The sequence below is a fragment of the Xenopus laevis genome, chromosome 1L (assembly GCF_017654675.1).
Source record: "Xenopus laevis strain J_2021 chromosome 1L, Xenopus_laevis_v10.1, whole genome shotgun sequence".
Taxonomy (NCBI): Eukaryota; Metazoa; Chordata; class Amphibia; order Anura; family Pipidae; genus Xenopus; species Xenopus laevis.
The window spans coordinates 176,742,537-176,766,661 of NC_054371.1; the positions used below are offsets into that span (position 1 = coordinate 176,742,537).

The following is a 24,125-nucleotide window of genomic DNA, read 5'->3' on the forward strand; positions in this document are numbered from 1 at the left end:
GATCCAAATTACAGAAAGATCCGTTATCTGGGAAAGCCCCGGTTCTCACAAATTCTGGATAATAAGTCCCATAACTGTACTTGGCTAATGCCTGAATTCTGTGTCCAAGTAAAGTACACTTATCCCATATCAAAATTTGCCAAAAACTGAATTAAAACATTCCGGAGGATAGTAGAGGAAATAGTTACTGATAGTAGGGCTGTATAGATTAATTAATTACTACCAGTTTAATCTGTTTTATAGCCGTGTATTTGGACATCATACAACTGAACCTTGGACTATATCTTACTTGGACCAAATGGAAACTGTGCTGCAACCATACTTGTCTTTACATACAAGATAATTGTTGATTAATTGGAATTCAGTACTTGTTTTTTTCCCCATCCCTCAGAAATCATTAACCTAACATAGTAACTGCTGCTGCTTGCACAAGGCCATTTTCACTGGTCACACACACGATGCGAACACACTCATTAGTGACGAATACACTCATTAGTGACGAATACACTCATTAGTGACGAACACACTCATTAGTGACGAACACACTCATTAGTGACGAACACACTCATTAGTGACGAACACACTCATTAGTGACGAACACACTCATTAGTGACGAATACACTCATTAGTGGAGAAATTAAGGAGAGTCATTTATGAGGCAAGGCAGTGTTCTAGTAATAAAAGGTTCTCTCTGAATCCATCCAAACCTGGTTTTGAAATAGTTTTATTGATTACAGGACGGAACGTTCCCATCTCCTCTCAGTGGGAACCCTGGCTATGTTGTTGGATTACCAGTCGTTGCTGGCTTTAAGGAGCCACAATATCCTTTTCTTGTTGCACAACTACTTTTCTGAACATGCATGCACATCACATAACAGGCTGTATAGGACTATATCAGTGTATGACTTCTGAGTCTTTCAAGCTTTTAGTTAGGGGTCGCTGACCCCATCTAAAAAACAAGTTTTGTAAGGCTACAAATGTATTGTTATTGCTACTTTTAATTACTTCTCTTTTGGTTTTACCCTTCTCCTATTTATATTCCAGTCTCGTAATCCAATCAATGCATGGTTGCTATGGTAATGTGGACCCTAGCAACCATATTGCTGAAACTGCAATAATAAAAAATAACAACAAATTGCAAGTTTGTCTCACAATACCATTCTCTGCATCATACTAAAGGTTAGTTCAAAGGTGAACCACCCCTTTAAAGTATGAAATAGAATGCCTATTTCAAAGCAACTTTTGAATTAACTTTTGAATTATTTGTCTTCTTCTGACTCTTTCCAGCTTTCAAATGGGGGTCAATGACCCCATCTAAAAACAAAAGCTCTGTAAGGCTACAAATGTATTGTTATTGTTACTTTTTATTACTCCTCTTTCTAGTCAGTCTCTAATTCACATCAGTGCATGGTTGCTAGGGTAATTTGGACCCTAGCAATCAGATTGCTGAAATAGCAAACTGGAGAACTGCTGAATAAAAAGCTAAACAACTCAAAAACCACAAATAATAATAAATGAAAACTAGGGATGCACCGAATCCACTATTTGGCCGAATCCTTGGTGAAAGATTCGGGCGAATACCGAACTGAAGCCGAATTTCATATGCAAATTAGGGGCAGGAAAGGAAAAAGTGGAAAAAAATCTTCTTTTGTGACGAAAAGTCATGTGATTTCCCTGCCAGCCCCTAATTTACATATGCAAATTTGGTTCGGCCAGGCACAAGGATCAAATCTGAATCCTGCTGAAAGAGACCGAATCCTGGATTCGGTGCATCCCTAATGAAAACCAATTGCAAATTGTCCCAGAATGTCACTCTCTGCATCATACTTACTCAACCCAATTAGAAATCCATCCATAGATGTAGTTGTCTCCAATCATTTATTAATTTCCATTAGGCACTAATCACAAGTCATAGAGCAGAGCTTTGTCTGTTGTTAAAATACATAGGGTTATCTGAATGCAGGTAGTCCTCTTTATATTACATAATTTATCTTTTTCTTAACAGTTTTATAAATCAGGCATTATTCAGAGCACAAACAGGTTTGCCCAGCTAACTATTCTAAGGAGCTCCGCTGCCCAAAATTGTCTGACAGAGGAAGGCAACAGGGCAACAGTGCTATTTGGGTACAACATGGTGTCAGGCTGTAAGCTGCAGTAAGTATGGCGGTATAATAACAGAAGTGCAATAAACATGATATGATTTTGATATGATTAAAGGAATAAATGTGCTGCAGTTTGGATGAATGAGTAAGCTGCTAACTGAGCTCCTTCAGCCTGAGTCAGAAGCTATTGTTGCTTGAGTCAACAACAAGATCAGCCTGAGTTACCCAAGCAAATTAGTGGACATATTGTGCAAACATCTCTAAGTATATGTTTAAGAGCAGAACAAAAAAAAACTGTTCAGTTTTGATTATGCCAAGTTTGCTATCAGCTCACAATCTTTTACCTGTAATACACACAAAGACCTGGGGAAAGAATATGATTGATACAAATAAAGCTGTGTATATACAACGCATGCAAACTGGGCTTGCAATAACACAGGTGCAAGAGGTCTTTGCACAAAACACCGTGACACTCTCTTTTATTTAAAACACCCACTTTCGGATACATCAGGTAAGCCTCAATAAAAGTCACTGAAAATGTAGCAAATTCATATGCAACAGTAAAGCAAGTGAACGATGAAGGATTTGCACATGAGTTATCAGCAGGTTGTTTCATGTCACCGCTATCTGTGTGGTTACTGATCTGTGGTTATACTCTGTGTTATAATAAAATTGTATTTTTGCAGGTTTGGTTTAGATTTATTTTTAATATACAGAGCATGTGGGAATGGTACAGTACCTTCCTATACAGGTCTAGCATACGTTATACGGAAAGCTCAGAATTCTGGAAAGTCCATCTCCCTTAGACTCCATTACAATGAAATAATTCATGTTTTAAAAATGATTTCTGTGTAATAATAAAACAGTAGCTTGTACTTGATTCAAACTAAGATACAATTAATCCTTATTGGAGGCAAAACCAGCCTGTTGGGTTTATTTAATGTTTACATGATTTTTTAGTAGACTTAGAGGCACATTTATCAAGGGTCTAATTTCAAATTCATGTGAGATTTTTTTTAAACTCCTTTAAATTCAATTGAATTCAAAATTCAATTGGGGCAAACTTATTAAAAAAAAAAAAAAATCAGATTGTTAAAACGAGTTTTACCGATCCAAAAACTTCAATCGAATTTCTCCGGTAAAAAATCTCGAATGTCAGAAAGGCTACAAACATCACCAAATTGGTCGCTGGACCTCTCCTATTGACTTATACAGTAATTCGGCAGGTTTTAGGTGGTGAATAGTCAAATTGGAATTCTTAAAGGGCCAGAGTATGATAAATCTCAAAAATCCAATTACATTTTTTAAAAAAAACTTAAAAATCGAGTTTGAATAATTTCCTAGTCGAATTTGACAGTTTTGACCATAACAAAAATTCGAATTTTCAATTCGACCCTTAGGGGCCGATTCACTAAGGGTCGAATATCGAGGGTTAATTAACCCTCGATATTCAACTAGGAATTAAAATCCTTCGATTTAGAATATCGAAGTCGAAGGATTTAGCGCAGATAGTTCGATCGAACGATCGAAGGATAATTCCTTCGAACGAACGATAAAATCCTTTGAATCGAACAATTCGAAGGATTTTAATCCAACGATCGAAGGAATATCCTTCGATCAAAAAAAGTTAGCCAAGCCTATGGGGACGTTCCCCATAGGCTAACATTGACTTCGGTAGCTTTTAGATGGCGAACTAGGGGGTCGAAGTTTTTTTTAAAGAGACAGTACTTCGACTATCGAATGGTCGAATAGTCGAACGATTTTTACTACGAATCCTTCGATTCGAAGTCATAGTCGAAGGTCGAAGTAGCCCATTCGATGGTCGAAATTCGAAGTTTTTTACCTTCGAATCCTTCACTCGAAGTTAGTGAATCGGCCCCTTGATGTATGGAGGTCCAAATTATGGAAAGACCCCTTATCTGGAAAACCTCAGGTCCAAGCATTCTAGATAACCGGTCCCACACTGTACTGCAAGTTATATGTGACAATAGATGCATAGATTCATAGATATACTGCTTTACAGTACAGACTACTGAATAATTGTACTTATATGATTATTTTCTCAGATATCCTGTACCATGTCAAGTTGCAGCAGCTGCTATCCTGAATGTACTGAGAGGGCAACAGTTTCCAGAGTATGTGGCTTCCTTTGGGAATTCTCAGCCACAGAATGTGTTGGACTGGGTACCAATTACTGTTGTCACTTCTACATTACCACAAAGCGCAACGGTAACTTTCCTTACTCCCTGTTAATGCACCAAACATGTTGTTTGCACTCAGAGTCAATTTAATGATTTATAACCTTGTAGCTGAGGAGCTGAGATGTCAAATCAGGATGTCTAATAAATAAATATAATTTAAATGCTTTAAAACTGCGGCATAATATTTTTTATTTCCTTAGGCTGATTGCAAAATCCCAGTTTCATTAGACCTAGAAGTGAGATGGACTAAATATGGATCCCTGGTAAATCCTCAGGCTCAGATTGTTAATGTTATGGAAAAGATAACGTATGCTTTTGTCCAGGTATGTACTATTTGCCACTGCTTTGCACAAAACCATTATTAATTTCTAAACATAAATAAAGGACTAATATTCTGCACTTTAATTCAGTACCTATGAAGTTAATGTTATCCTAAAATGGTAGCACTAAGGGGCACAAAAGCACACTCATTCTGAAAGCACTTGTGTTTGGGGTCTGGCTGACGCTGGTTCATCACTCCATACTTGGTGCACAAAGTAAAATGGGTAAAACATACCAGATTGCACAGTTTTTTGCACTTTGAACCCTACACGGCACTTAGTAAATGACCCCTAATGCCTTGTCGGACATTGAAGAATGGCTAGTCATAAAAATATAAAAATGTTGCCTTTTGAGTTTCTGGTTTTAATCACTACCTTTTGGTTGTACAGATAAACAGTCATCTTGCAGCAGGGGCTGCCATTCCCCATTCCCTGGGGGGAGGGCAATTAATTGCCTTTTAGTCATCTAGGTACCCTTGGTAGTGAGCCCTGCCAGCTAGTAATATGGGGCTTGAATCAAAAAAATGTCCCAAGCACATTTTCCCGGCCACTACCCAGTTATGCTAAAAGGATAAGTTAACCCCAAAAATATTTTTTGCCTAATAAAAGAAAACACAATTCTAAGCAACTTTCCATTATACATCCATTACACATTTTCTATGGTTTTTACGTTATTAGTATATGTATTGCTATTGAAAGCAGTGTTTGTCCCTTTCTATTCTCTGCCCTGGTGGCTCAGACTATTGATACAATGTAAGACAAGGAAGTTGATTACCAGACCTTTCTTTGCTAGGGGACTAAGACTTTTGCAACATTGTATCAACAGTCTGAGCCACCAGGGCAGAGAATAGGCAGGGGTAGACACACACTGCTTTCAAAAGCAATGCATATACAAATAACTTAAAAATCATACAAAACTTGTAATGAATGTATAGAGGAAAGTTGCTTAGAATTAGGTTTTCTTTTATTAGTCAAAAAAATATTTTTGGGGTTGACTTATACTTTAAACTCTCCCACTCCCCCACAAGCCCCTTCAGAGACCCGTATATTGTGATTTTCTGTCTGTGACCATGTACCCTCATTGGTGGCCATGCCCTGGCGTAGTTCTGGAAACATCTACAACAGCAACTGATCCGTCTCCACCCTAAAGGTTGCCATTCAAAGCTTAACCAGCCACAGTATGACCTGGCATCAATTCACAGACAGTCGGGCAGTATGACTGAAAGTAGCCAAACTACCTTAGTATGACCAGCTTGTTTCATGTCTGGCCCCTCAGTCCCTTCTTTGGTCCCTCTGCAGAGGCCAGCCCCAGAATTTAAGAAACGCTACAGCAGTCATACATGCACAGGTTGGGAAGTCTGGAAATTGCAGTCATGTATGAAGACCTATCCTCACATTGCTGTTTCTTTCTCTGCTCAGGATGCAAACGATTGAATGTTTTTCATATGAAACTATAAAGCCGCTTTAGATCATTTGGATAACTTTGTTAATGTTAGTGTTCACAATACCAACTTTGGATCAATTGCTATTTAAAACTGTGCAACGGAAATCACAAACATTACATTTTTATTGAAACTGGATGAGAGTCCCGAATATGTGAAACAGTTATGTCTTTTGAATTTATTTTACTATAGTGTAGTGTGATTATTAACAGGGCCAGAACTAGGAGTAGGCAAAAGAGACACGTGCTTCTTGCTTAGCCCTAGTTCAGGATCCTGGAAGATCACCAATCACCAACATTGCTCTCGCCTTCTTCCCATTTGTAACTCTTTTGCTCTAGTGCTCACAATTGCAACGTGTGAGGAGGTTATATTTGCATCTTGCCTCAGTAGCATTTTGTGCATGGCCCGTCTAATAACATGCTAACAACATAACACTATTAATTACCATATCACATAAGCTTGTCTTTTCTTCACAGAACACTAATTCAGGAAGTGGAAATGTGCAGATCTCTACCTCCGTCACCTTCCTCGACGTGTCTGCGTCTGCACAACCTGGTTACAGAGCTCCACCAACCATTGATGCTACGCTGCCCTTTGATTTCTTCCGGCCTTTTGTATAAAATTAGTCAGGTAACGTATTAGTTGGGAGTTAGTTTCACTTCTGATATTTTTCTGTTCTATAAATAATTATACATTAAGATCAAATGTCTATTCCGACAGAAACAATTCCAAAAGCTTTTAATATATTCTATCCCAGGTTTCCAGATAAGCTTTTTGCCTCCTTGTAAGTTTCAACTGGCACACAGTTTTCCTCCTGTAACTCTACTTCTGGGACTACATTAGTATTACATGACTGTGCAGGAATATACCCCCTGCTTAACCTGTTATACCGTTGCTTTTATATGAGAAGCCACAGTATTAAAATCAAGTTACAGTGACCACCAGTCCAATTAATGACCCATTTCACCATCATGTTGTATCACCATAGAGTGACAACAAGCCCACATACCCGCCTTATTGTAATCTTATATGTGTCAGTGGGGGAAAACATAATTGTGTTGACCCATGTGGTGTTAATTTTAGGACTTCCTCTAACCTAATAATTGTCCTCCATAGGCAAATCAAACTATTGGAGCTCAGGCATGCAGGTTTTCCATGCACATCTACAAAACTCTGTTTGTTTTTTCCTGTCCTCGCATTCTTCATAATTTTTCAGCACTCTGCTCTCTTCTCTCCATGCACAACCCTTCTCCATCAATTCTCAGAACACTTCCTGCCATGCACCCTTAGTGCTTAAGTCTCTTCTGTACCCAGGCGCGCTTCAGATATTTATGCCGTTGGCGTTCGGAATGCCGCCCCCCTCCTGCTTACCTTCAAATCGCTGACGGGGGTCTGATGGAGGCTGCATCGCTAGCACAGAGAGCTACACTGTGCTCTCTACGCTACTGAATTCTCGGTTTAATAACTGGAAAATCGGCTCTTTAAGTTACCAGGAGCTCTCTGCACTACCGAATTCCCAGTTTAATAACCGGAAAATCGTCTCTTTAAGTTACCTGGAGCGACTCACCTTGCCCCATGGCAGAAACGCCCCTGTCTGTACATAATCAGCAGTCCTTGTAGTGTGAAATGGGCCGGGAGCTATAGATATAATATGAGAACCCAAGGGAGTGGGAGGATAGAGGAGGCCGGTGCACTTACAGAGGAGATCATAGTGCTGGGAACTGATAAAGAATGAGCAGGGGAGAGAATAGGCATGGAAAACTTGGAGGACACGTTTATAGGGTGCAGATGTCCTAAAATGTATGCTGCAGACCAATGCAAACTGCTTGGTCTGCTTCTTATTTAAAACAACAAGAGGGATATATTACAAAGGGATGTATAAATATATTGAGGAATAATTGTAGGAATAATTGTCTGTGGGGAAAGAGGGAAAGACTCTCTAATGCCTGTCAGCAATATTAAGCAGGGGGAAGAATTATTTACATGCCTAGTGTATTTTAATGTTTCAGAAAGTATCCCCCTTCTACTGTAAATTTTTAAAATGTATTATTTAATAAAGTTTCAACTTTTTCATAGAACTAAATAACAAACAAGGCAAACAAAATGGTTAAGAACACAATACAATTTGGAAATTGCAAACATTTAAAATCATGCATTGATGTGCTAACAGGTATATGCAGGAAACAAAGTAAACAGAACAATCTAATATAGAATGACCCTTTGTAGATTCTGTGGAGGGAAAGTGAATGTACTGGGAAATCTGGCCTCTAGAAGTAATTTAGGAAAAGCCTAAAGCTAATGCCACACAGGGCTGATTCTCAGCTTATATTTAATGAGACAATTCACTGGCTTCAGTTGCTCCTGTGACTGCACAGAAAGGCACTACATTGGCCTAGGTGCACACACATTGAGTGGATGTTCAGTGCAAAAATGCCTATTCTAACAAGCGGTTGCCAGCAAAACAGCTCTCACAGGACGAGTACCAACCCCATGGGGCACTAGTCTTATGCCATTTTGTTGTCATTTTGTTATGGAAGCTGTCCCTCTATAAGAATCTGGTTTAAAGGAACTGTAACATCAAAAAATTATGTGTTTTAAAGTAATAAAAATATAATGCTGTGTTGCCCTGCACTGATAAATCTGCTGTGTTTGCCTCAGAAACACTACTATTGATTATATAAATAAGCTGCTGTGTAGCAATGGGGGCAGCTATTCAAGGGAGAAAAGGCTCAGGTTACACAGCAGATAAGCTCTGTAGAACTTAATGGTAATATCTGTTATCCACTATTTAACCTATGCCATATAGACTTTTTTCAATTTCCACCATTGCTACTCAGCAGATTGTTTATATGAACTATAGTAGTGTTTCTGAAGCAAACAGATAAGTTTTACCAGTACAGGGCAACACTACATGATATTTTCATTACTTTAAAACACTTTCATTTGTTGGTGTTATTTAAGGAGTGACCCTATATGCCTATATGACCCTCCTTACTATTAGGGCAGGATCCCCAACCTTTTGAATCCGTGAGCAACATTCAGAAGTAAAAGGAGTTGGGGAGCAATGATAGAATGAAAAATGTTCTTGGGGTGCCATATAAGTGCTGTGATTGGCCATTTAGTCCCTATGTGGAATGTCAACCTACATTGAGGCTCTGTTTGGCAGGAAACCTGGTTTTTAAACAACCAAAACTTGCCTCCAATCCTCGAATTCAAAAAATAAGCACCTGCTTTGAGGCCACTGGGAGCAACATCCAAGGGGTTGGAGATCAACATGTTGCTTACGAGCTACTGGTTGGGGATCACTGCTTTAGGGCAATGGCACATGAGACTGTTATCGGTAGTTGCATTTTAAGCAGCCCAAACTGATTAATTGAAGCACTTGAAACAGTCTTCATAGACTTACGTTGCAATGACCCTACAAGCACTTCTACGTATGTGACATAAGTTTGTAATGTAAATCCATGGAGGGATGTTTTCATTATGTGTTTGAGACCCTGAACAACTGAAACAGCCCTATGAGCCACTAACCTCATACATATATAATGCCATTGCAACAAGCTTATTAAATGTAAATGCAGGTTTGAATACTTTTTCTTTTTTTTAACCCCCACAGTTGACTTCAGAGTACATTTGGCTCACGGTATCTGAAGCGTCTACCAAAACCCGAAACACTGGACTGATATTTATACGATTCACATTTTTGGTTGGACGTGGGTAAAGTTTGTTTGTTTTTTTTAAACTTCTGTAAATGTGTAAAAATCAATTGTATTTATCTACTTTTGTAATAAAGATGATTATTGATATCTATGGTTTAACACTTAACACATTGTATTCATAAAACAAACTGTAAGGTCCCAAAAGCAAATGCTATTGCTGCATCTAGAGCCGAGGAAACAGTCGTATCTTAGGAAGCAGGAAATACGTTGTGCTCCTGCAGTAACTTGTGAAGTCTGCCAATCTCTTGTTCCTGAAATTAGAGTAAAAGATAACACTGAGAGGAAGAATGTAACAATAGCAAAGATACTATCCTTCCTAGGAAAACTAAAATGTGTTGTTTTGTTCACTTAGGGGCAGATTTACTAAGCTCGAGTGAATTTTCGAAGTTTAAAAAAGTTTGGATCTAAGTAATTTTTTGGATACTTCAACCATCGAATAGGATACTACGACTTTGAATTTACTTCGGCTTCGATTCGAAGTACAAATCGTTCCAATATTCGACCATTCGATAATCGAAGTACTGTCTCTTTAAAAAAAACTTCAACTTTAAAAAAATACTTTGCCAAGTTAAAGCTACCGAAGTGCAATGTTAGCCTATGGGGACCTTCCACAGCACTTTTCTAGGTCTTTGCACATCTAATAGAAATCCTTCGATCGATCGCTAAAAATATTCCGAATCGTTCGATTATAACTATTTAATCGTTCGATCAAACCAATTTCTGTTCGATCGATCTAATACGCTAAAAATCCTTTGTCTTCAATATTCCAAGTCGAAGGATTTTAATTCGAGGGTCGAATTTCGAAGTTTTTTTAACTTCGAAATTCGACCCTTAGTAAATCTGCCCCATAATCTATTTTCATCTTTTATATGTACTAATTTTCTATTCAGCAAAACACAAATATTTCTCCTTTAGTGACATTCAAGATTAGCTAACTTGATTGAATAAAATACTTTTGAGCGTGCATAGGATATATAGTCCCTAAAGCTAACCCTTAAAAATAATATACGTACTGTATATACACAAGCATTCCTTTTTTCTTCTAATGATAAACATTGCAATAGTAACTTTCTCTAATATATGTTGAAGAGACAGAAAAGAAGAACACTGTTTTAATGCTTGTGATTTCCTTTTATACGAGTAAGTCATTCCCTTTCTTTGCTTATTCTGTATTGTAGATGAAGGTGTTGAGCATGGACAGAGACAGATTTTCCTGTTTTCACAGAAGAGTTAGTTGTGTTTGTCCTTTTTCTGTATTACCTGTTGGGCACATTGCTGCTCCAGTTGTGCAACTTTCTCAAGCAGTGACCCTTTCTGTTCTTTCAGCTTATGCATCTTCTCCTCTGCTCGGGTCTTCACAGACACAATTACACCTATTGGGAGTTTTGAGAAGCATCAGACATTGATAATTATTTGCTAGAAATGCTACAGGGATTGTTATACATTTCCCCAAAGTACACAACCGTCAACCACGGAAACAGTCATACGGACTCCTGACCTAGAAATGATACAGAATAGCAAGAGCCTTAGGAAACACTGTAAAAGCGTTATCAAACTGGGGTGCAAGTCTCTGGCATTCCCCCAAGCCTCATTCTGATCTGTGATTTACTGGTTGACGGCCCATCCTCCTCTGTTTAGCTTCTGGAAGAAAATCCTGCTTTTTATTTTGCCATTTCTCAGTTGTAGATTGCTGAGAGTTTCCTCCCAAGTAAACTTCAGGCGACTTTCGGAAAACTGAAGTGACACTTATGCCATCCTGCCGGCGATTAACATTCTTGCTAATTGGAAGGCTTATTGGGGAGATTAGTCGTCCGCAGTAGCAAAGATTAATCACAGGTGACTAAAGCTCCCCGTGTCCCACCTTTAGACTTCAACCTCATAGGCAAAATTTGGAATCCAAAAAGTAGTGCATCAAAAGGGGTTGTGTCTAGAGGTTCCTGAATAGTATATCAAGTCCTGGTTACGTTATTCAGATTCATACAAAATTCACATGCTGCCAGGTTAATACACAAATTAAAGTAAATGCAAGATCAGCATCCCTTTAATGTGATTGATGCCGTTTATATCTTTTTAAATCAGCAACAGCAAGAGCTGCTTATATTACATAATGTAGTACAAGGTCTCAATGCCCAGAGCAGTCAGTGAAATACATACATTTCAGTTAAACCAGCTTTGAGGTATATTGTTGGTTGTGTCTCAGACAGTATAATAATAAAATCTTATTTACCATTCACAATTCGTGCAACTCTCCAAAGCCGAAGCAGTATCAGTAGTCCGACCGCATTGAAAATATCTTCCCGAGAGATATAGACAATGTCAATGATGAAGGAGATCACAACAATAGCTGCGTCGAATACTTCAAACTTGTGATGAAAGAACTCAAGGCGAAAAGCGTACAATTTACCAGCAATTTCCAAAATGAAAAAGGTCAAGACAGAAATGCTCAAATAGTGAAATATCTGGAAAAAAATTAAAGAAGTTTAGAATAGAAAGCTGTACCGTTGTCTCCAGGCAGGGGTGCTTCGCCAATGAGGCAAGTTGAGGCTGTCGCCTCAGGCGGCAGCGCCCCACTAGGTACCAGGGGCAGCAAAAATGCTGCTCCTGGTACTTTAAGAGCAAATTTCCGGCGGAGGGGAGGCAGCAGCAACTGCTGCTGCCTCAGGCGGCGGAGGGGCCAGGATCACCCCTGTCTCCAGGACTCCAACATCATTACCGGACATCAGGGCTCATTTATCAATGCAAATGCAACATTGCAGGGTAACTGTGTATATGAAAGCACAATTCACAATAGTACTCTCATCTACACAAATCCCTTGCAACTTGCACCTATCAACAATCCACAAGTCATCCTGATGTGATGAATTTGAAGGTAAGAGGCAAAGTACGGGGCCCACAAACACAAAGGGGCCCTGGAATTAACATCTACCTTGAGGAGGTAAAGTTTCCAACATTCCCTTTACATGTTGCAACTATTCACACAGCAGACAACACAACCTAATGATACTGTAGTGCTGGCACTGCAAGCATTGATATATCATCAGTAACATTATTTCACACACAGTTACAGTGTCCGACTGGGGCACCAAGGACCCACCCAAAAACCTTAGATCAGAGGCCCAATCTCAGTACTATTATACTTCCTCTCCTCACTCAACCTCTATTCTCCTATTCTCTTTTCTTTACATACTGTACTCTATCATTCCACCTATTTAGCCTCTTTGTTTTCATAGAAATAGGGAATGACTATGAAATAGGCCAAATGTTTAGCAGCATGAGGGCCCACTGATTCCTGAGCACACTGGGAGTTTTCCTGGTATCCCTGTGGACCAGTCTGTCATTGCACTGATATTACAAGTTATGTAATATACCAAAAATATGTGTCTGCTTGCTAAACTGCATGCAAGCTGTGGGCTGCACTATTTTGTGGTCACTATTGCATTAGAATTCTGGGTAATTGTGGTTATTTGCACCAGTTTTTGTCCTTTCCCATAATCTATAACATTCTTTAAAGGGGTTGTTAACCTTTAAATTAACTTTCAATATGATTTAGAAAATGATATTCTGAGACAATTTGCAATTGGATTTCATTTTTTATTATTTGTGGTTTTTAGATTATTTAGTTTTTTTTTCCAACAGCTCTCCAGGTTGCTATTTCAGCAATCTGGTTGCCAGGGTCCAAATTACCCTAGCAGCCATGCATTGATTTGTATCAAAGACTGGAATATGAACAGGAGAGGGCCTGAATAAAAAGAAGAGTAATAAAAAGTAGCAATAACAATACATTTGTAGCTTTACAGAGCATTTGTTTATAGATGGGGTCAGGGCAAATAAAAAAAATTCTAAAAAATAAATAATGAAGGCCAATTGAAAAGTTTCTTAGAATTGGTCATTGGTGAATCACCCTTTAAAGAAGAGTTCAAACATATAGTAATTTTACAAATTCTCCTTGACCCTGTCTGTGGCTCTCCATATGCAGGTGATATAAAAGCATGGTCACACACAACACTGGAAGTAACAACAACAACATAGTTACAACATTATTTGGCAGAATGGTTCTGGGATAACAGACTATAGGGACAATTTATTCATACTTGAGACTCGAGATATTCTCACCCAAAAACAAAATTGTTTGATACTGATACATGAAATATATTTATTTTGTTGACAAATACACCACAGATGGACACACAGCTGACATTTTACCTCGGGTATAATGTGGTCAACTTTTTCAGCTAACAGCTCCAGATCCAGAAGAACCTCGACAAGTACAAATAATGCGTCAAGGATTACAAGGCAAATAATCACAATCTGTAAGAAAGAAAGTCAGAATGGTAATTCTTTTGTTTCATAGTAAATGGCTCAAAATTATCGCTAGAGGCATAAAAACAAGGGTTCCTATATATAATAAAGCAAACACTTGGTTTTCTGTATTAAGCTTTGTTATGCTCTAAGCCAATTTTATCCCACCTTTTCAGTTCAAGCCATCCCTGAAGTTCTAACCTTTTTTTAGGGCCTCCCCTTTGCCCGGTCCTGCCCCCTCTAGTCTTTAAAAACCACTGCCCTAAAATAGTAAGAGGTAAAAAAACAGAATTTTAAAAATCCTATTCCTATCTCTTGTTATTAGGGCTGGTGCTAACTAGCTCAACTAGCTCTACAAAGACAGGCCGGGGTGTATTTCATTTAGATTTTGCTTAAGGATTTTGTACTTCTACACAGTAAGGGGCCGATTCACAAACTTCGAGTGAAGGATTCGAAGGTAAAAAACTTCGAATTTCGAAGGTTTTTTTGGGCTACTTCGACCATCGAATGGGCTACTTCGACCTTCGACTACGACTTCGAATCAAAGGATTCAAACTAAAAATCGTTCGACTATTCGACCATTCGATAGTCGAAGTACTGTCTCTTTAAAAAAAACTTCGACCCCCTAGTTAATAATAATAATCCTTCGATCGTACGATCGCACTATTTGCGCTAAATCCTTCGACTTCGATATTCGAAGTCGAAGGATTTCAATTCCCAGTCGAATATCGAGGGTTAATTAACCCTAAGTGTATGAAAGAATGCAGACTGTCGCTATAAAAAGCAGTGGGAACCCACAAGAATTTGCTTCAATTCAACTAGATAATTTTTGATCTAGAAAGTTACAATTTATCCTGTTTAACCATGAAAATATAACAATTTTAAAAAGAAAATATCATGCCCAGGATATTAGATCCTATTGTGACACTGTACAATATTACAATCCTGTATGTATCACTTCAAACCTCTCTATAAGCTACACTGTGGACTGTGAGATATGCGATACTGAGTCACTGTATGGGCACAGGTACAGGGAACAAATATTGGGGCGAGGTTTATGTTAATCCTGGCATTGTGAGAAACTAGCGGAAGAATGTCTCATTATCTTGGATATATTTGCATAACACCAGCCAAAGCTGTATTGCAACAAACTTTGCACAGGAAAAAAAAAATTAAGCAATCCTGCTCATTTACTTTGTGTTCCAATCCTTCATGCAAGTCTCAGCACAGGTCAGCTATATCAGCATATAAAAACAAGAATATTTAAAAAAGCAAATTGATTTGTGGAAAAGCCCCAAATGTGGGTGACCCACGATGGAAAAACTTTATTGGGAGCGAACAGTCAGTTATAAAAAAAAGAGCGGTATAACTGGTTATGCTTTTACATCCAATAGCTACAAATTGGGTTCAGTGTGGTCAATAAAGCATGTCATATTAATTCATATGATTAGCTGTTATTCATAAAGCATTGATAAATGTATACAGCATATTACAGAGTCTGATCACATCAGTCACTGCCTCAGTTTCCAATTCCCTATTATATTCCCATAATACACACTAAATAGCAGGTCCCAAATATGTGGTTGGAGGGGGTGCCCTGCACAAAGGCCAGAAAGGGTGAGCTTTAATTCTTTGAAACCCAGGCTAAGAATAAGAATGATATTTACTGTGAACGCAATGGGGTATATTTATCAAAAAGTGAATTTAGAGATCGCCACAGTCCTCTAGAGTGAAATTCCGCCACTGTCCATTCATTTCTATGGGATTTTTAAAAGAATATTTATCAGTGGGTGAAAGTTCATCCTTTGATAAATGCGCCTTTCAAAATCCCATAGAAATGAATGGAGAGTGGCGGAAATTGCCTGTATGTTTTAGGAATGTGCCATGCAATGCAAGTTGGATGAGAAGGAGTTCACGGGTATGGGGAGCATAACATCTATTTTGTTTGTTTAGCCTAAAGGACTGTGTGAATATCTGTATTGAAAAAAGAGCAGGCACTTGCAAAGACCAATCTTCCAGACAGACTTGTAAGATAATTTGTCGTTTATTTCGGTACACAAGGATACAGCCATACGCGTTTTGTATCGTTAGGACACTTAATCATAGGTTCAGCTCCCTCAGCTGAAGGTTCAGGGCGGTGCACCTGGACCTCTTCTTGCAATTGGCGAGTTTTTAAATTTTGAGACCTGAGAACTATCAAATTGTGTTTATTATATGATGTGTGAATATCTGGTTGCAGGGGCTACAATCTAAGATGCTAAAGCTGGTTCAAAAGGTGGTTTTAACTGAGCCTAAAATTGAACTAAGACATGAAGAACATTACTGAATTGTGGTTATAAGTTGGTTTTAAACTAGAAAATCTTACTGTACCTGAAATTTGTGGGAGCTTAATAGCCATTTAAGGGCTCCCCTAAAACTGTACGAGGCTATGAATGGATGGGGAGTATTCTTCAGTGGTTCTTCATATGCCACTTCTACATCTTCTTGCTTCCACTCCCTTTTTTTTGTGTCATCTCCCACAGAAGTAAAATGGCGCAGGCACCCAGCCATTTTACAAGTCTATTAAATGCGCATCACACTGTAAACTAAGTGGATGATGGACACACCTATCTGTGTAAGAACAGAGACAACAAACACATTAGAAAATCATACACAGGCATATCACTGCAAAATTTCATTTTATTATTAATTATACCTTGATTAGAAATCCTTGATCCTAAATGTAATATAAATAAGGCAAAGAGGATTCCTGTTTAAATAGCTAGATGGCGCCTTGTTCTACTTTATTTGGGAGGCCTGTTTTCTTACCTAAATGAACAAAGGACAAATGAACAAATTTTTACACACAGTCATGATTGAGTGGTTGAAATATGGTCGAGTAAAAAGTTTTTATATTATATATTTAACAATGCAAGACCCAGCGTGTGTTGTACTTTCATTCTCTCTCTCTCCCTCTCTATATAAGTTTGTGAATTTGTGTATTCATAATAATATAGTAAGGTTACCAGATCATGCAAAAAATGTTTCTTGTGGGTCAGGAAACAACTCCTGTATGGTCAGCTTGAGTTGACAGCTGAGTTTTACCTATGGATCATATTGAAGTGTGTTATAGAAATATGGTCATACAACGCAATATGCTACAATATGATTGTAGAGTGTCTCCCTTCAGCAAAACTAACATGTCACTCCAACATTGTATTGTGTTTCATAACCTTTGTCTAGGCATACACCAATTAAGGTATGGAATCAACATGTATGTCTCAGTTTAATTTACATTATTAAAGGGGTCATGGAGAAGAAATATATTGCTGATAATAGTGTCAATTCACGGCCAAATCTCAAAACCAGGCTGTACATTTTCTTCGTTTTCAAGGAATAACAGTATAAGTTTATTATTTTATTAAAGAAAGTAGAAGTGCTTGTTCACAGTGATTGCAACATTTACACTGAGCTGCAATATTTAGCCACTGCTATCATTTTGTAAAATCAATTCCTTGCACTATAAATCACAATACGAGAAAGCCCTAAACATAAAATTCAAATAATACCCAGGTTTCAACCTAACATCCATAAACCATCACTTTCAATAGGACAGCAAAAACATTGCGGTTCAGGTGAGATCTGTAAAACAACTAGAAGTGGTTCCCCCAAAGAGCTGGGCAAGAGTCAAGTATTTTTTCATTGAGGCACAACATTATAAATGTACTTGATGTAATAAATTCTTATTCGAGCCAAAACAATCCTATTACGTTTATTTAATGTTTAAATTGTTGTTTGAATTATTTTTTTAGCAGGCTTAAGGTTTAAATTAAGGAAAGATCCCTAATCTGGAAAAACCCAGGTCCCAAATATTCTGGATAAGGGGTCTAATAGTTGTATATGAAAAACCTAAAGACATAAGAAAGCTTCCCATTTTGAGGCTTTAATGATGTCATGATTTACTGTGTGTATGAAGCCTATTTACAGCAATAACTAGTGATCCCACTGATACAATCATTTCAGACTACATACCTGACATCTGTTCTACAGAAATAAATGAAAGAAACACTAACCAGCTCAGTTCTAATGTAATAGTTAACTGGGCACGTTTATCATCCAGCTGAGGTAGAACAGAAAGTTAATGGAACAGAAAATCGAAGGGAAACCCGGGGCAAAAGCTGAGATTTGTAGATTTGCAGGAGCGACCCAGATGCACAAGCGCCACAAACAGGAATCACACAGTACAAAACAACATTGCTACAAATTCCTGATAGAATAAATCATATAAATACTGCTTTCCTTGTGAAATTCAGATCATATGGGTATAGATGCTGTTCCAAATAAAAGTTATGACAAACCAGTATTATAGTCTGTGTGACTTTGTCTCTGATTCCCCTGCACTTATTTGTATTTGTCTACTCGCTGCTTCCCATCATGTGTTGCCCTATGGATGGTCCTATACAAGCTCTAAGCCCTAAACATTCGTTGCTATGGTGATTGCATCGCTGGCGATGTCTACAGCGACAGAACAGCTCCCCTTAAACTTGTTGCAACATCTGTAGCAGCCTAGTACCATATAGGTCCCGGCATAGTGTACTCACCCCGTGACTGTTCAGCAGCAAAAACGTTTGTAACTATGGCGCAATACCTCAGCTACTTCTACAAACACTTCTCTCGGCGCTCCTCTGTACTTGCAAATTAAGTAGTAAGCAGTTTTGTGTTCGGCGGATGAATCCCACTAAGAGCACTTCCTCTCAGCTCCCTCCCCCGTTACCATTTCTACAACTGGCAGCCAACTGTACTGTGTGGCAAAATAGTTCTCCCTATGTATCCCTCACTGCTACTACACGCACCATCTCACTACTGCATCTTCTATCCAACACTCCATTCCCAGATGCAATAAATCCCCTCAACAGGCACAGTATTGCCCTACATCTGTTAGCCCATAACCACTGGCAAACCATTAGGAAAACAGAGACCTGCCTGGGATTTAGTGCATGATGAGCAGACAGGAAGAGGGAGAGTGTGTATTAGAGGGCTGCAGGGAGTTAGGACATGAGTTACAGAGAAAATATAAATATTTAGAGAGCGATGTCTGGGATTTGGTGCATGAGGTACAGAGAAAAAGAGAGAAAGTTAGAGAGCTGCTAGGGAGTTTGTTACTTGAGGTACCGGTAGAGAGAGAAACAGCTTCTGAGAGTTGGTGCATGAGGTGCAGAGAGAGAGAATTAGAGAGCTGCCTGGGAGTTGGTGCATGAGGCACAGAGAAGGAGACAATTAGAGAGGCTGCCTGGGAGTTGGTGCATGAGGTGCAGAGAAAGCTGATTAGAGAAGGCTGACAGGAAGTTGGTGCATGGCATGAGGTGCAAAGAGAAAGAGAGATAATAAGAGATCGCTGCTTGGGAGTTGGTGCATGATGTGCTGAGAGAGAGTTAAGAGAGAGTTAGAGAGCTGACTGGGATTTAGTGCATGAGGTGCAGGTAGAGAGAGAATTAGAGAGCTGTTTGGGAGTTAGTGCATAAGGTGCAGAGAGAAAGAGAAAGAATTCTGGGATTTGGTACATGAGGTACAGAGAGCGTTAGAGAGCTGTCTGGGTCCTGGGAGTAAGTGCATGAGGTGCAGAGAGAGAGAGAGTTAGGAAGCATTCTGGCATTTGGTGCATGAGGTTTAGAGAGAGTTAGAGAGCTGTTTGGGAGTTGGTGCATGAGGTATACAGAGAGAGAGAGAGAATAAGGAGGGCTGCCTGGCTGGGAGTTGGGACATGAGGTCCAGAGAGAGAATAAGGAGGGCTGGCAGCTGGACTGGCTGTTACAGGCATGTGACTGGGATGTTCAGTAATGGATTCATTTCTAACCTTTGTGCCGCCACCTCAGCTCCTCTCCTATACATTCTGCCTGCACAGTCCCACTTCCTTCCTGCTGCACCGCTGCTCCTTTCCAATGACTGTTAGAGGCTTCCCTTCCTGCTGAACATTTCCAGTTGTTCTACAGCTGAATATCTGTAGCGCAGACTTGAGCAGAGTCACCACAGGGGGTGGGACAGAGAATAACTGGAGCAGGGCAGAAGTGCAGGGAGGCGAGGCAGCACAGAAGCCAAGACTGTAAGTTCATCCCAAGTGTAGCAGGAGGGGTTGGGCTTTGAAGGAGTTAAGGACGAAGGGAAATTTCACAATCCTGTAGGAATTCAGTAAACTAGAAAAAAATGTGAGGAGCTGTAACTCATAGAAGCCAATCAGCATTTAGCTGTGCATGGTAACAACAATAAAAAGAATGATACTAATTATCCGATTAGTTGCTATGGGTAACAATTATAAAATAAAATTTACTTCATTTTTCTTTATTTCCCCTAGTTTATAGAAGAAAATCCAGGTATTATGGGGAACTATCTTGTTTTATAAACTGGTTTATATTTGGTTTGAACTGTAGGAAAAGAGGGATTTTGGCTTGCCACCTTCCTGCATTAACCAATAAAATTTTCAAACAGATCATCTGACATCTAGCAAGATCATAGGAAGGTCTGTAGAAACAACACGGAGATGCTACTGTAGCACAGAGCTGGTCTTGGCCCAGGTGGTCTTGATAGTATGGTCAAACCAGCCACACTATGTCTGGGTCAATTTTATCTGGGAGAACACAATTTGGAACACGTTCATGTATCAGAAAATTAAAAGCAAACAGGAGGCAAAAATGGATACTTGTGCTTCAAAAGTCACAATGATCTGACTGTACAACCAGCAGAAGGTTCAAAACCAAGGTTGCCAATTCTTGGTCCACACGACTAAAGTTGCAAAAAACTGGTAGAGTCCAGGACTTTTGCCCTCAATGTAAATATCCCTCTGACTAGCACTTACTTAGATTTGTTTCCTTTAAGATTCCCATTGCTTGTTGCCCCATGCTTTCCCTACTTTCTACAATTCTGAAGCATCATTATTATGGCAATAGCAGCAGTCTCTCACTGAGTGTTGTAGTGTGTAAGCACAGCATGGGGTACTCACCTCTAGATTGTTTAGTAACAACCTGGTTGTATACCTGTAGCCAGAGCCCAATATTACAGCCACTTCTACAACTCACCTTTTGCTCCTTTTTCTTGCAACTTATCTACTAAGCAGTTTTTTGTATATAGGATACATCCAACTACCAGCACATCCACTTATATCCCTCCCTCAGCATGACGTTAGTGGTGTTACTTGTATTCAGTACTTTATTGTGTTGAATGTATAAACAGTAAATATACTGTCACAATAACATTATGATTCAGCTTTATTGTAGGACCAAGTGAGAATGGACAAAAGAAAACAACCTCCAAACAACAACATTATATATAAAATATTGCAATTACCAGAAAATATAGGAGGGGGGGCAATAGGGGCGCAGACTGTAGTCTGATCCATAAACTGCAATGAAAGGTTTATACACTGGAAGCAATGTTCCCTCTAAGGTGTGTGCTCTTGCGTGTGCACACAAATTTTGAGGCCAGCAAACACAACAATTTGTGAAAAAACAAATATTTGTATGAATTCTGACCTGAGCACACAGTTTTTAAAAACTGAACACAAAAGTTTACTTTTTTTTTTGCACACATCGCCTAGAAGGAATTAAAGGAAACATTGGCTGGGAGTGTCAATAAGTTAGGACCCCTCCCCCCCCCAATATGTTAGCGACCAGGTAACTAAACACTGTACCACCATTTTTTAGTATTCCCAAATGCTCTTATGGCATTATCTAAGCTTGCATACTAAAGCAAATTGAATAAATCTAAAAGGGCCACAAGGGATCTCTGGGAAATATAGGTAACATCATGGTGCTGCATATTTAAAACTCTTTCGCAACTCTTTTAATAAATTGCAATTATTTATGTTGGATACGTATGCCATATTTATGGGGTTGTTCATCTTTGAGTTAACTTTTAGTTTGATGTAGAGACTGATTGATGTAGAGATCATTTGCAATTGGTTTTCATTATTTATTATTTGTCGCACTGGCCCACTGGGATACCAGGAAAACTCCCAGTGGGCCCAGGTGTTAGTGGGCCCTCCTACTTCTAAACATTTGGCTTAGTTCATGGCCATTCCTTATTTCTATGAGAATAAAGAGGCTAAATAGATGGAATAATATGTTATAGTATGTAAAGAAAAGAGGTTGAGTGAGGAAGAAAATAATACTTATTGGGTCTCTGGTCTAAAAGTTTTTGGTTGGGCCCATGGTCTAATTGTTTGTGGTGGGCCTCTGGGGTCCCAGTCTGACACTGTTTGTGGTAGGTATTTCGTTTTTTATTTTGCAGTTCTCCAGGTTGCAATTTCAGCAATCTGGTTGCTAGGGTCCAAATTACCCTAGCAACCATGCATTGATTTGAATGAGAGACTGGAATATGAGTAGGAGAGGGCCTGAATAGAAACATGAGTAATAAAAAGTAGCAGTAACAATAAATGTTTAACTTTACAGAGCATTTGTTTTAGATGGAGTCAGTGACCCCCATTTGACAACTGGAAATAGTCAGAAGAAGGAGGCAAATAATTAAGAAACTATAAAAAATAAATAATGAAGACCAATTGTAAAGTTGCCTAGAATGGCCATTCTATAACATACAAAAAGTTGACTTAAAGGTGAACCACCCCTTTAAATAGTTTTCCTAGCTAAGTTTAATACATGAAAGATAACCATAGCAAGGACAGAAATATGGGCTTTGACACTCCCATTTTTAAAATTGTTTAAAGAAGATAAAAGTGGTATGAAAAAACAGAAGGTTAAGTGCATTAGGCTTTTTACCTAATCATAACTGGGAAATGTGTAAACGAGCTGACTGCGACCTGCATATCCTTTTTAACCCAAGGAATGCTGTAATATATTGAGGTGGTTATACACAGGTGCAAGAGAGACTTCAGGCATCTGAAAACTGTAATTAACACAGGGCTTACAATCAGTCTTTGGTTTGCTGTTTTTAAATAATGATCAATATTTGTTTTGCTCCTTTTAGGTGAAACCTGACATGCTAACTGGTTTCTAGGGTTAGTGACCAGTGGCGGAACTACCGGGGGAGCAGGGGGTGCGAGCGGGCCAGGGCCCGCACCCCCTCAGGGCCCCCCGGCAGTCCGTTCACCTCTGTAAAAGACCGGCAAATGCGGCCGTACGGAGGGGGCGGGGCCCGGCTGTGCGTCACGCACCAGGGCCCGCCCCCCTCTAGGATCACCTCTGTAAGTGACCTCAGCAACCAGATAGACAGAATGACTATAAGGCTGTATATATGATTTAAACAAAGGCCTGTAAGACTGGTGTAGTTTGATTGTGGGAGGGAAAGAGGTAGCAGGCTCTATATACAGTAAGGGGGTTATTTATCAAGCTCCGAATTTATCTCCGATAAAAATCCAAGCAACTCTGAATTCCCGAATGGACCTTATTTATCATTCCAAAAAATAGGTTCCACTAATTTTCCAGGGTTTTGGGATTTTTTGGGCTAAAATCCCCGAAATCATCGGATATCAGTACTGACAGCAGCGCAGACACTGGGACCTTCCCCATTGACTAATACAGGACCCCGAGAGCTTTGAGATGCCGGGTTTTCGGATTCGGAGTTTTCATACCATTGGACTTTAAAAATTTGCATTCTTTTTTTTAACGTCTGAAAAATCCAAATTTCCAAATCCAAATTTTTCAGATTTCGGGTATTCGGAGCTTAATAAATAAGCCCCTAAGTGCGCTAATAGGTTTGATACACTTTTACATGACTTGCTACTTCTCTCTTCTCTCCAGTACTACAGTCACTCACCAAATTATGTCTTGGGGCTGATTTGTGCGGCAGTGGTTCATAACAAAATGCATTTCTACGAAGTTGGTTGTTATTTCCTTGTCAAATTTGGTTTGTAAATGCACAGCACAATGATATCAGAACTCTTCCCATCCATGCCAACCTAGGCTTTAAACAAACTAACCATTCAGCTGGATTTCAGTATGCTTGCTGAATGGTGCAATAAGGAATTGCATCTGTTATATTCAGATCCAGGGACAAAGTAAGCGACTGGATTGTTTTATATAAAATATGTCAAAACACCTGCCTTTCTCATAATATT

General features: G+C 39.1%; 2 protein-coding genes across 7 annotated transcripts in view; one reads left to right on the forward strand and one right to left on the reverse strand.

Annotated features, from left to right (window-relative positions):
- tctn1.L (tectonic family member 1 L homeolog) overlaps positions 1–9,871 on the forward strand; it is a 25,834-nt gene extending 15,963 nt beyond the window's left edge. Inside the window, exons 11-16 of the mRNA XM_018263419.2 lie at positions 738–820; positions 2,014–2,154; positions 4,169–4,331; positions 4,504–4,626; positions 6,542–6,695; positions 9,682–9,871. Of these exons, the coding sequence (XP_018118908.1) occupies positions 738–820; positions 2,014–2,154; positions 4,169–4,331; positions 4,504–4,626; positions 6,542–6,685 (654 nt within the window). The 3' untranslated portion in view covers positions 6,686–6,695; positions 9,682–9,871. The remainder of the gene's footprint in view (positions 1–737; positions 821–2,013; positions 2,155–4,168; positions 4,332–4,503; positions 4,627–6,541; positions 6,696–9,681) is intronic.
- Positions 8,097–20,121, reverse strand: hvcn1.L (hydrogen voltage gated channel 1 L homeolog). 6 transcript variants are annotated; one of them, NM_001095406.1, is given in 8 exon segments: positions 8,099–10,035; positions 11,045–11,157; positions 12,012–12,243; positions 13,988–14,092; positions 16,454–16,693; positions 16,779–16,891; positions 17,089–17,164; positions 18,419–18,536. In NM_001095406.1, coding segments are annotated over 5 exon segments (693 nt in total). In that variant the 5' UTR covers positions 16,634–16,693; positions 16,779–16,891; positions 17,089–17,164; positions 18,419–18,536; the 3' UTR covers positions 8,099–9,972.
- Between the last annotated feature and the right edge of the window lie 4,004 nt (positions 20,122–24,125).